This window comes from Suricata suricatta, chromosome 10 (genome assembly GCF_006229205.1).
Source record: "Suricata suricatta isolate VVHF042 chromosome 10, meerkat_22Aug2017_6uvM2_HiC, whole genome shotgun sequence".
NCBI lineage: Eukaryota > Metazoa > Chordata > Mammalia > Carnivora > Herpestidae > Suricata > Suricata suricatta.
In genome coordinates this window covers 9912153-9923068 of record NC_043709.1, presented here as the reverse complement: position 1 = coordinate 9923068, position 10916 = coordinate 9912153, and the positions used below count along the sequence as shown (strand labels likewise).

The 10916-nt window shown below is 57.3% G+C and overlaps 2 protein-coding genes across 3 annotated transcripts; one reads left to right on the top strand and one right to left on the bottom strand.

Moving 5' to 3' along the window:
* Positions 1 to 238: 238 nt before the first annotated feature.
* On the top strand, positions 239 to 3488 carry CDC42EP1 (CDC42 effector protein 1). 2 transcript variants are annotated; one of them, XM_029955296.1, is made up of 3 exons: positions 239 to 771; positions 880 to 970; positions 2303 to 3488. In XM_029955296.1, exons 1-3 carry the CDS (start codon positions 511 to 513, stop codon positions 2905 to 2907), a joined length of 957 nt encoding a protein of 318 aa, XP_029811156.1. In that variant the 5' UTR covers positions 239 to 510; the 3' UTR covers positions 2908 to 3488. The 2 variants fall into 2 exon arrangements, with proteins under 2 accessions (XP_029811156.1, XP_029811155.1); XM_029955295.1 differs by having other exon boundaries at positions 239 to 970.
* Positions 3489 to 3968: 480 nt separating this feature from the next.
* On the bottom strand, positions 3969 to 9835 carry LGALS2 (galectin 2). Its single transcript, XM_029955297.1, has 4 exons — positions 9693 to 9835; positions 5693 to 5775; positions 4446 to 4602; positions 3969 to 4278 (listed from the first exon to the last, which is right to left on the bottom strand). Exons 1-4 carry the CDS (start codon positions 9696 to 9698, stop codon positions 4132 to 4134), a joined length of 393 nt encoding a protein of 130 aa, XP_029811157.1. The 5' UTR covers positions 9699 to 9835; the 3' UTR covers positions 3969 to 4131.
* Positions 9836 to 10916: the final 1081 nt, after the last annotated feature.

Genomic DNA, 10916 nt, shown 5'->3' with positions numbered 1-10916 from the left:
CTCAAACATACAGCTTGATGAAGTATTTGGGGCCCCCTCCAGCCAACACCTGTTCACAGGCGACCACGATCCCTACTATGTCACTATCATTTACTTTGGTCTTAAGTGCCCTCCGCCCCGGAATCACCCCCTGCGTCCTCCTGTGTGTGCCGCTCAGCATTTTATCGGTGTCCCCGGAGCTGTCATTTGGACCCCGGATCCCCATTGAGCCCTCCTTTTCTTTCTCTCTTTCAGGTCTCCACCCCCAGCAGAGAAGGGCTGTTCACACTTGAGGCACCCCTGGTCCCTTCTCTGGGTTGGAACAGAACATCTACAGCTGTTTCCACTGGCAGAGAGAGGGGCCAGACCAGCCATGGGCCTTCCACGGTCTTAGCACCAGGGGGCAGCGTCCTAGGAGAGCGGGAGCAGCCTCCGACCGCCCCCTTGCTCAGGGACTAGGGGGCTGAGAAGTGGGTCCTGAGCCCGGGCCCCAGGGGGGCCTGGACCAGCAGCTGTGAGGAGCCAGAGCTGATGCCGGGCCCCCAGGGGGCCCGAAGACCCCCTGCCATGAGCCTGGGCAAGCTCTCGCCGGTGGGCTGGGTGTCCGGCTCCCACGGGAAGAGACGGCTGACGGCAGACATGATCAGCCCCCCGCTCGGGGACTTCCGTCACACCATGCACGTGGGCCGCGGCGGGGACGTCTTCGGGGACACCTCCTTCCTCAGCAACCATGGCGGTTCAGGGAGCACTCACCGCTCACCCCGCAGCTACCTGGCCAAGAAGCTACAGCAGGTGCGGAGGGGCGGGTTGCCGGCGCGGAGGATGGCCTCCCCGCCCGCGCCCTCGCCGGCCCCGCCCGCCATCTCCCCCATCATCAAGAACGCCATCTCCCTGCCCCAGCTCAACCAGGCCGCCTACGACAGCCTGGTGGTCGGCAAGCTCGCCTTCGACCGCAGCCCCGCCAGCACCGGAGACGGCCACTCCAGTTACGGTGAGGGCCCGGGCCGCTCAGGTTTCCGGTGTTGAGGCCCAGAGGGTTCGGGGGTTCGGCCAAGCCACCGGCAGCTCCTTTCCCCCCACTAGTTTAGTTCTGCCACGGAGGTCAGGCTCAAACCCCAGGCCATGGACGGGGTGGAGGGCGATGGGTGCAAGCCAGCTCTCCACAAAGCGCACTAGGGTTGGGAGGCGAGGAGATGGGGGTTGCCTCCCTCTGTCCCCGTCCATGGCCGTCCCCTTCAACGGAAGCAGCCCCCTTATGTCAGAAAGACGCAGTGGTGGGACTGAGAGTCTGGGCTCTGAGTTAAAATCCCTATTCTACCTGATTTCCAGCAAGCCGGACTGACCTCTGCGAGGTCAAGTCCTGACCTGTATAATGGGTCCATTAGGGGAGTTGCTAAGACTCCGCGATGTAGTCCCTGCATCAGGCGTGGCCCAGAGTCACGCGTAGGACAAGCTCAGGACATAGGAGCTGTTGCTCTGTTTTTGTTATTTGAACAGAACTTGATGAATTTGGAAAAACCACATGTACAGAAGCCAGGGGCCCCTTCCTGCCGCGGTGGGGAGTGGCAAGCGCCACCTTCGGTCCGGGGTACAGCTCACCTCGGGAACCGGTGCCGCTGCTGCCACCTGGTGGTCATTCTCTGCTCTCGGCTTTCCGCCAAGGCGCCGGGCTTCCTCCGGGGCTCCGCCCCCTCCTCCTCCCCTGCACCCCCTCTCCCTAGCAGTGCTGCTCAAAACTCTGCCAGGGCTGGTCCACAGTGACCACACTGTGCCTTGGGCATGGTAGTGCTGGACCAGAGGCTGGACCGAAGTCCTTTGCTGGGCATCTGCCTGTCCTTTATCCTTTGAGTCTGTGATGTCTGTGCAGTCAGACCCCAGCTGCTAGTTCCGTCCCTGTGCCCACAAACTAGCCCACGTGCTATGGGTTCACCTGCACCCACCGGCCACTGTAACAGAAGAGGACCAGGGACCATGACCATCAGTTGGGACTGAGAGTCGGGACGTTTGAGCTCCAGGCTTGGCCCTACCCCTTCAGACCCTATGATGCTGGGCAAGCCTTTCCCCCTGTCCCACACTGAGCCTTACTTTCTCCCTCTGCAAAATGGGAATGAGGATTATGCCCATCTTCAACTATTAGGCTCAATAGGAAGATCCCGTGAGAAACATCAGCGTTCACTATGCTGGAAAGATGGGAGAGCCTGAGGCCAGATGCGAGAGTGACGTCTTAGAGGCCACATGGCAAGCTGGGGTGGGTCCCGGCTGCCCCCTCCCCAATTCCTGACTAGGAACTCTAGTTATGACCCTCCTCCCCATTTTTTTCTAGGCCTGGAGTCTGGGTTCTGCACTATCTCCCGCCTGCCTCGCCCAGAAAAGCCTCGTGACCGAGAACGTGACAGCACCTTCCCCTCTGAGCCTGAGCTTCGCCGCTCTGACTCCCTCCTGTCCTTTCGCCTGGACCTTGACCTTGGGCCATCTCTCCTCAGTGAGCTGCTGGGGGTCATGAGCCTTTCAGAAGCCTCTGCAGCTGAGACCCCAGCCCCTGCCACAGACCCCCCGGCCCCTGCCTCAGGCCCCCCAGCCCCTGCCGCAAGCCCCCAGTCACATGGACGCTTCCCCAATGGGGTTACTGCTGGGTTGAGCCCTCTGGCCCAGGTGAGGGCCAATGTGGGGGAAGGGAGTCCCCGTACACCTGCTGACACGGCCCCTAGCAGGCGCTGGGGAGCGGGCTGGGGGGACAGCCAGGGCAGCCGCCACTATCCAGAGAGAGATGCCCGGCAGGAGCTGCCCCAGGCCCGGGCTTCGTGGGAGAGCCTGGACGAAGAGTGGGGGGCACCCCAGGCAGGCAGCAGGACCCCCGTGCCCAGCACAGTGCAAGCAAACACCTTTGCCTTTGCTGACGCTGAGGAGGACGATGAAGTCAAGGTGTGACGAGCTGGCCACGGGCTCGGGCCCCTGCCAGGGCTCAGGGCACCGCCCGGGAACAGCCGGAGTGCAGAGCTGGCACCAGCTAGCTAGGTCCTGCCTGCCCGTGACAGATGGAGGCCAGGCCCCTCCACGCCTCTGCAGGACAGACATGGGAGGGAGGCCGGGAGCCACCAGGCTTGTGCTGGGACCCTGTTGTTCCCGTGGGCCCTGCCACTCTGGACCCAGGGCCATTTCTTCAGCTCACCCCCCACCCTGCCACCCCCACTGGCTGGAGGGCCCAGCCTCACAGTGCAGCCTTTGTGCTGGGAAAGCTGTCTTTGCGGGGGGTGGGGGGGTGAGGAGCATACCACACAGGGCCTTTGTCTCCTCTCCCAAAGGGACCGCCTGCCCCAGCTCATCTCTGGAGCTGCCCCCCGCAGGGTCCCTGCTGCATCCCTCAGAGGCCCAGCCCTTGCTCAGGCTGCTTCCCCAACCTTCCAACCCCAGAGGAAAGTTGGGTGTGACCTCACAGGGGAGGAATCCCCCCTTGCTGTGCATCCCAGACCTGCTTCTGGGTCCTGATTAAAAAAGGCTTTTTGATAAAAGGTGTCCTGCAAGATGCTTGGGGACCTGGGACAACACAGTCCACTCCACCTGCCTAAATGCCTTCAGCATCCGGTTTGGAAAACCAAAAACTCTCCTCCGCCCTCCCCCCAAACCCACCCACCCTCCAGGGCCCCCAGTGAGGGGAGGGGCCGAGGCAGGGGGTAATGAGTAACCAGGTTGGAATGAAGTTCCAGCGATAAGACGCCCAGGTGGGAGCCCTTATCTGCAGTTCCTGGAACAGCCCGTGGCCCAGGTGCCCGGAACCAATACCTGCTCCGTAAGCCTCCAGGGCCGCTTGGCACTTGCCCTGGTGAAAACTGGGGACAGATAGGCAGCCGTGGACGCTTAGAGGTGTTTGGGAGAATGCCCAACACCTATCTCACAGTCCTAGGACCCTTATGCCTCAGTTTCCTCCCCTGCATCTCGAGGATGCTGGGAGCATTAAAATGTATGGAAATCACCACAATCGTTGCCGCAGAGACTGGGTAAAGGTGGGTTTTTTTTCTGTGCTTAGCCTTGGGTGGGAGGGGAATAGGGTCCCAGGACAGGAGCCCAGACTCAGTGGCTGCTGATCTGCGACTGGGAAGCTCAGGGCAGGGAGTCTGCACAGTGGCCTTCCACTCCAGGCGAGGTGCTGTCCCCTCAGTCGATCTTGAAGGAGGTGACGTGGAGCCCTCCATGCACGTTCAGGTAGCTCAGGTGGCTGTGGCCCATTCTGTTGGGAAAGGTCAGCTGGTGCCCGTCTGGCAGCTTCACTTTGAATTCGTCGTTCTCAAAGGTCACGGTGAACTGGGGGGGAGGGGAAGGTATCAGGGAGGCGGGAGGCCCTGGAAATCGGCTGAGGGCGCCAGCCTGGTTGGCCCCAACAGTGCCAGCGCACGTCTAGGCCAGGGCGCCCTCCCCTCTGGGCTCTCCCTTTGACCCCCTCCTCGGGCACCTTTCGCGTCTGACCTCACCTTGACCTCTGACCCTGGGCTGAAGCATAAGTGACCGTCCCTTTTCTCCTCCCCCCAGGAGCCATCCAGTGAATTGCAGACGATGACATTCTCATGGAAGCGTGGGTTGAAATGCAGGTCCAACTTAGATGACCCCTGGCCCAGATTCAGGGCAAACCTGCAGGGAGAGGGGTAACAAGGAAGGATTAGTGGCCAGCCCTGGGTAAAACTGCTTGGGTCACGGGGTCTTGGTTGACAACAAACTGAATCACGAAAGGAAGGTGTTAACAGAGGCCTCTGCGTTAAAACAAAGGAGGTAACAACGTGCTCAGACTTAGCACCGGAGTTATCATTCCATTCGGACGCGGACTAAGGCTCTCGACAAACTGAGAGTGAGAATCTCAGGAATCCAGGGTATGTATCCTGGGGAAGAGTGTTGTCCCTAGGTATCTGAAGACCCGCTGAGTTTGGCCATAAACACCTAACCTCAAGTGGCGAGCTCCCTGTCAGTACAGGTATCCAATCAGGGGGCCACGTGACTTCCGGACAGGATCACTATAGCCTGGGTTCGAAGGCCACGGTCCCTGAGAGCAGGACATTCTAGGTCATGAATAGGGCGCCTTCACTGGGAAGTCTCAGACCATGACCATGTATCTACTTAAGGAACCCAAGTAGGAGAAAGGGGTGACTTTCCTCCTGACTCCTTGCCCACACATCTGCCTGCCTCTCCTCAACCAAAAGCTATTGGACGTCAGCCCCAAGAAATTCTATGACCGCTGTTACTAATGGAGGACAAGTGCAGCTAGGGAGAGGATACAAAAGAGACCACTTGGCGCCCCCTGGTGGCGGTCTCTGGTGTAACGTGTGTCAAAGGCTGGCCTCCCTGCCCAGGGAGCTGGTGGGGAGGGGACTGGGCTTTTGGTAGAGACACCTGACCCCCAGGGGGCTGGGCAGGGCTCCAGGGGCTTCTCCACCTACCCCTTCAGTGTCTTTGGGGGCCACGGAGTTGAGCAAATAGCATGGGTTGTGACATTGAGGGTCCCCAAACCTAGCCTCAGAGGCGAAGGCAGGCCCTTAACAGAAGAGAGGCAGCAGGGGCATGGCAGGGATGTGAGAATGACCAAAGGATGTAAGAAGGCCCCTGAGGTCACTCTCACCATCTCACAAGGCTGCCCTGCCTGCCCCCACCTCCCAGGCCTGTCCCAAGCCTGTGGACCAGCCCGCCTCGCCTCATGGGGCCCACCCTGCCTCTCCCCTTCCTTGCTCACCCATCAGCGTCGCTGGCAATCTTGCCCTTGATCTTCAGGGTTGACCCCACCTTCATGTTCATGTTCCTGATCTCAAAATTTTCCTGTGCCAACAGAAGCATTCCACAAATGGCCCATCACACACATGCCCAGAGCCCCTCTGCCGGGGTCCCATTCCACAGGCACCATTTCATGGGGCCGCAGGCTCAGTCACCCTCTGTGCACTCAAGGGCACTGAGCTGGGAAGGGGAAAAGCTAGAGTGCTCTGGTCAGAACCTTCTTGAGCTCCCTCTTCCCTGCTTTGCTTCCCTCTGTTCCATCCAGCCGGGTTAGAAGAATAGCTGGGTGTGGAGACATGCAGCCCAGCTGGGGGACCCTCAGTATGCCCATCTGTGAAGTGGGTACAGTGGTCTCTGATGAAAGTACAGTTCCCAGATATGTTCAGGTGATCAGGCATGGCGCCCTTAGCCGAACCCTCAAAACAAGGATATGTTCAGCTTCTGTGAAACCCTGGAGTCATTTTACTCACAGAAAATGATTGGATCAAAGACGTGCAGGGCTTGGCCCATCCAAAACCAGGAATCTATAAAGCTCCGGCAGTCACATGTCTTGACATGTCCTATGGAAGTCCCTCTCCGGACCTTACTTTCCTCATCTATAAAATGGGCTCATTTGATGTATTCATTCACAACCAGTGCGAAGCCCTGCTCTGTGACCAACATTGATGGGCCCCTGAGGTTCATAGCGCCCACCTTCAGGCCGTTGGGAGGGGCAAAGTCACGTGTGCAGAGCCCCACGCATAGAGCCTGGCATGAACTACAGGCAAATAGAGGGGGCAGACATCATTATGATTACTTACTGTTATTATTTACTCACTCCTCCTTTTTCCATAGGACCTTAGCAGCACCTAGATTTCTATATAGCCCAAGCCTCCCACAGCTGAACTATGGTTAATGGGAGGGTCTTGAAGATATTTCTGTCTTCTTCTTGTTTTTTTTTAATGGAGAGGGAGGATGCCGGTTTTTTAAATGCTAATTTAAAGGGGAGGGAGCCAGAGAGAGAAAGACAGAGGGAGCCACAGAATCCGAAGCAAGCTCCAAGCTCTGAGCTGTCAGCACAGAGTCTGAGGTGGGGCTCGAACCCATGAATCGTGAGATCACGCCCTGAGCAGAAGTCAGACACCCAACCGAACAACCCAGCTGGGCACCCCTCGAAGCTGTTTTCAGAGCCCATTACCCCACTCTTCTAAAATGTCCCTCTTCCATATGCTGGGAAGGCGCGTTGGGCTGGAGGGGATGCACGCAGCAGGTACCAAAGGTTTCCAATGTTTTAGGGGAGAACACATTTACGTTGTGCGATTTCTGCTCCTGGATTTTGTGCTCTTCCTGCAGTCAGTGGACCTGAAACTCACCAGCCTGGGGCGCTTGGCTGCCAGTCAAGGGCAGTGTCCATGGGGGCCTAGTCCGTGCTCCCCCTGCTGACACTTTGTCGAGGGGACAGCCCGTGCACCTGCACCAAGGGTGTGGAGCGGCAGCTCGCATCTGTGTCCACCAGACGCCAGGGGCACCCTCCCCAAGCTGTGACAAGCGCAAATGTCCCCAGATGTGGCCAAACGCCCCCTGCTGGGAAAAACCTCCCTGCCTTTAAAAAAAAATTTTTTTTAACATTTATTGATTTTTGAGAGACAGAGAGAGACAGTGTGATCAGGGGAGGGGCAGACAGAGAGAGGGAGACACAGAATCCAAACAGGCTCCAGGCTCTGAGCTGTCAGCACAGAGCCCGATGTGGGGCTCGAACCCAAAACTGTGAGATCATGACCTGAGCCGAAGTCGGCCGCTCAACCGACTGAGCCATCCAGGCGCCCCTACCTGCCTTTGAGAAAATGGGGTTTAGACACAGGACAGCCTCACCCGTCCAGTGGCTGCTTGATGGGACAGCTGGATTGCGTCTGCAGAACCAGACGGCCTGGATTAAAATCTTCCCCCAGCGTCTCACAGACAAGGAAATTTACCACTCAGGGACAAGGTTAGCCGGTCCCTCCCAAAGATGTTCAAACGTTACAAGAAACGCAGATGCCTGCCACATCGCGGGCTCTCACGGACTCTACAACACACACACACATCTTCAACTGGACACCCTGAGCAGGCCTGGTCTTCTCGGCTCCCTCCAGTTGCCTGCCCATCCCCTGCCCCAGGACCCTGGACAGTCCCGGTGGGGCCCAGCATAGGGAAAAGCACCCCCGTTCCCTTACTACCCCCTGGCTGACACAGCAGGAGTGAAGCCCCCAAAGATGGAGGTGGGGTACTCCAGCACAGGGGCACAAGAAAGGCCAAGGTCTGGTGCCTCTGGACAGATCAGGGTGCCGATGGGAGCATGAGACCCGGTCTCCTTGGCCTCACTCAGCAAAGTCTCAGGCCCAGAGAGAGACAATAAGGGGAGGGGCAAAGTCAGGGTCGGGGTGGGGGGATAAAGAGTCAGTGGGCAGGGAAGGAGTCCTGGCCCTGCCCCCGGCTGGCCGAGTGACCTGGGACCAGCTGCCTCCCTTCCTGGGCCTCAGTTCCCCCATCATTAAGATAAGAGATTGGGACCAGTTGGTCTCTGGAGAAGGAAGAGAGAGGGCAGGGATCGAACGACCAGAGAAGGGGAAAGAGGGGAAAGTCTCTGGGTCACAAAGTTCCCCTGGGGAGGCTGAGGGTGGGGAGGCAACAGCCCTCCAGTCACAGTCACATCTTGCATCTTCTCTGTACTGGCCTGAATAGTGTCTCCCAAAAAGTCATGTCCCCCTGAAACCTGTGGATGTGACGTATCCGGAAATAGGGTCTTTGCAGATGGAATCAAGTTAGCATTTGTTTAGGGTGGACCTTAAATCCAATAGGACCGGTATCCTTATAAGAAAAGGGAAGGTGGGGGGTGTCTGGGTGGCTCAGTCCCTTGAGCATCTGACTCTTGCCTTCGGCTCAGGTCATGATCTCACAGTCCGTGGGTTCGAGCCCTGCATCAGGCTCTGTGCTGACAGCTCAGAGCCTGGATCCTGCTTCGGATGTTGTGTCTCCCTCTCTCTCTGCGCCTCCCCCACTCGTGCTCTGTCTCTGTCTCAATAATAAATAAACATTAAAAAATTTTTAACAAAAAATAAAAATAAAAATAAATTTAAAAAAGAAAAAGAAAAGGGAAGAGTGGACCCAGAAACACAGATATGCAGAGAAAGAGGTCATGTGAAGACAGAGGCAGAGACCGGAGTCGCGCCCCCACAGCCAAGGAATGCCACAAGCCACCGGCAGTCACCATAAGCTGGACGGGACAAGAAAGGATCCTCCCCGGGAGTCTTCAGGGCAAGCCTGACCCTGCCAACTGCTTGATCTCAGACCTCTGCCCCCCGAGCTATGGGAGAATATTGTCACTGCAGCCACTGGAAACTAAGACACCATCTAATCCTCAGAAGATGCCATCTATGATCCAATTTGGGCAATTTCATCTCTATAAAGCCCGGGAGGGGCGCCTGGGTGGCTCAGTCAGTGAAGCATCCAGCTTCAGCTCAGGTCAAGATCTCATGGTTCATGAGTTTGAGCCCCGCGTCAGACTCTGTGCCCACAGCTAGCTCAGAGCCTGGAGCCTGCTTCAGATTCTGTGTCTCCCTTTCTGTCTGCCCTTTCCCTGCTCACACTCTGTCTCTGTCTCTCAAAAATAAATAAACGTTAAAATAACTTTAAAGCCCAGTAGATGTTGGCAGTTAATATTATTCCTGCTCTATTATTATTACTACGGATGAGAAACGGAGTCTAGAGAAGGGGAAGAGGCGGGTTCAGGCTCCTGCAGCAGGGGGGCGGTGGAGGGAGCCGAGAACATCTATGCTAGAGGGCTGTGTAGACAGCCTTTCCCACCTTGTCACTCTACAGGCAGGGAAACCGAGGCCCAGAGAGGGGCAGTGGCTTCCCTCCAGCCGTCCCCCCCGCCCCGCTGCCCCACCAGAGCAGAGGAGAGGGGAACGAGCAGGTGGGCAGAGGGGGTGCCGCATCCTCACCGACATGGTGGCAGCTCCTGGCGCAGCTCTCAGTGGCTCCTGGAGGTCTGGGCTCAGGGTCACGCCTTACAGCCCAGTTTATGTTCTAGAATATTACACATTAACTCTCCCAAGGCCATCCATGAGGACTTTGGTCCCTCCTGCCCGGGGTGTCTGTCTCTCCACTCATATCTCCCAGTACCCAGGACCCACGGATGAGAGGCTCGGATCTGGGCACACCCAGCCCCGCCCAGAGCATCCTGCAGGCCTCCCTGCCCCGCCCCTGCCCGGCCCAGCCCAGGACCAGCGCCCCGCCGGCCATCGGGAGCCACCACGGACACCCGGTGAGCATGGCAAGCCACCCGAGGCCCTGAGCCCCACACCCTGGTCCTCAAACAGGGAGACCAGCTCTGCCGGAATCTCGATGCTTCTCATAATCTGTGATGTCGAGGTTCTTTTGGAGAAAGTTCTGTTTTGTTCTCTCCTCTCCCCCAAAGGTTTTTCTGATTGTACATGTAAGCTTTAAAAACGAGACACGGTTGGGGCGTCTGGGCGAGGGGCTCAGTCAGTTAAGCGTCCAACTCTTGATTTCGGCTCAGGTCATGATCTCACTGTTGGTGAGACTGAGCCCCGAGTCGAGCTCTGTGCTGCTAGTGCGGATCCTGCTTGAGATTCTCTCTCTCCCTTTCTCTCCACCTCTCTCTCTCTCATTCTCTCTCTCTCTCTCAAAAATGATAAATAAACTTAAAAAAAAAATAAGGGCACCTGGGTGGCTCAGTCAGTAAAGCCTCCAACTTCAGTTCGAGTCATGATCTTGCAGTTCGTGGGTTCAAGCCCCGCATCGGGCTCTGTGCTGACAGCTCGGAGCCTGGAGCTTGCTTCGGATTCTGTCTCCCCATCTCTCTCTGCTCCTCCTCCACTTCCACTCTGTCTCTCTTTCTCAAAAATAAATAAACATTAAAAAAATAAAAGTGATACACGGTGGATTCAAGGAAGACATCCAGAAGTATCGACAAACGTAGTATCGGGGAAAGGAGAGGGCTGAGAAGGGGGTGGTACTGGGGACTTCAGTGCTTCGCTTTTCTGGGACTTACATCGCTGACGTGCTCATGCGGGCAGTTCCGGACATGAAGAGAAAATAAGAAAAGCAGCAACCTCTTACGACCTTATCGCCAGAAAGCCACCTGCTCTGTCTGTCACATTTCCCTCCTCAAGGATTTCTGTGGATTTGTATCCTAGACGGCC

Excerpts from the sequence above, each read along its gene's own strand:
- LGALS2 (XM_029955297.1), bottom strand. Across the intron at positions 4,603-5,692 it reads ATTGCCAGCGACGCTGATGG|GTTTGCCCTGAATCTGGGCC; the intron begins GTGAGCAAGGAA and ends CTCTCCCTGCAG. Across the intron at positions 4,279-4,445 it reads GCCCAGGGTCAGAGGTCAAG|TTCACCGTGACCTTTGAGAA; the intron begins GTGAGGTCAGAC and ends CCTCCCCCCCAG.
- CDC42EP1 (XM_029955295.1), top strand. The coding sequence starts at position 511 with ATGCCGGGCCCCCAGGGGGCCCGAAGACCCCCTGCCATGAGCCTGGGC. Across the intron at positions 971-2,302 it reads AGACGGCCACTCCAGTTACG|GCCTGGAGTCTGGGTTCTGC; the intron begins GTGAGGGCCCGG and ends ATTTTTTTCTAG.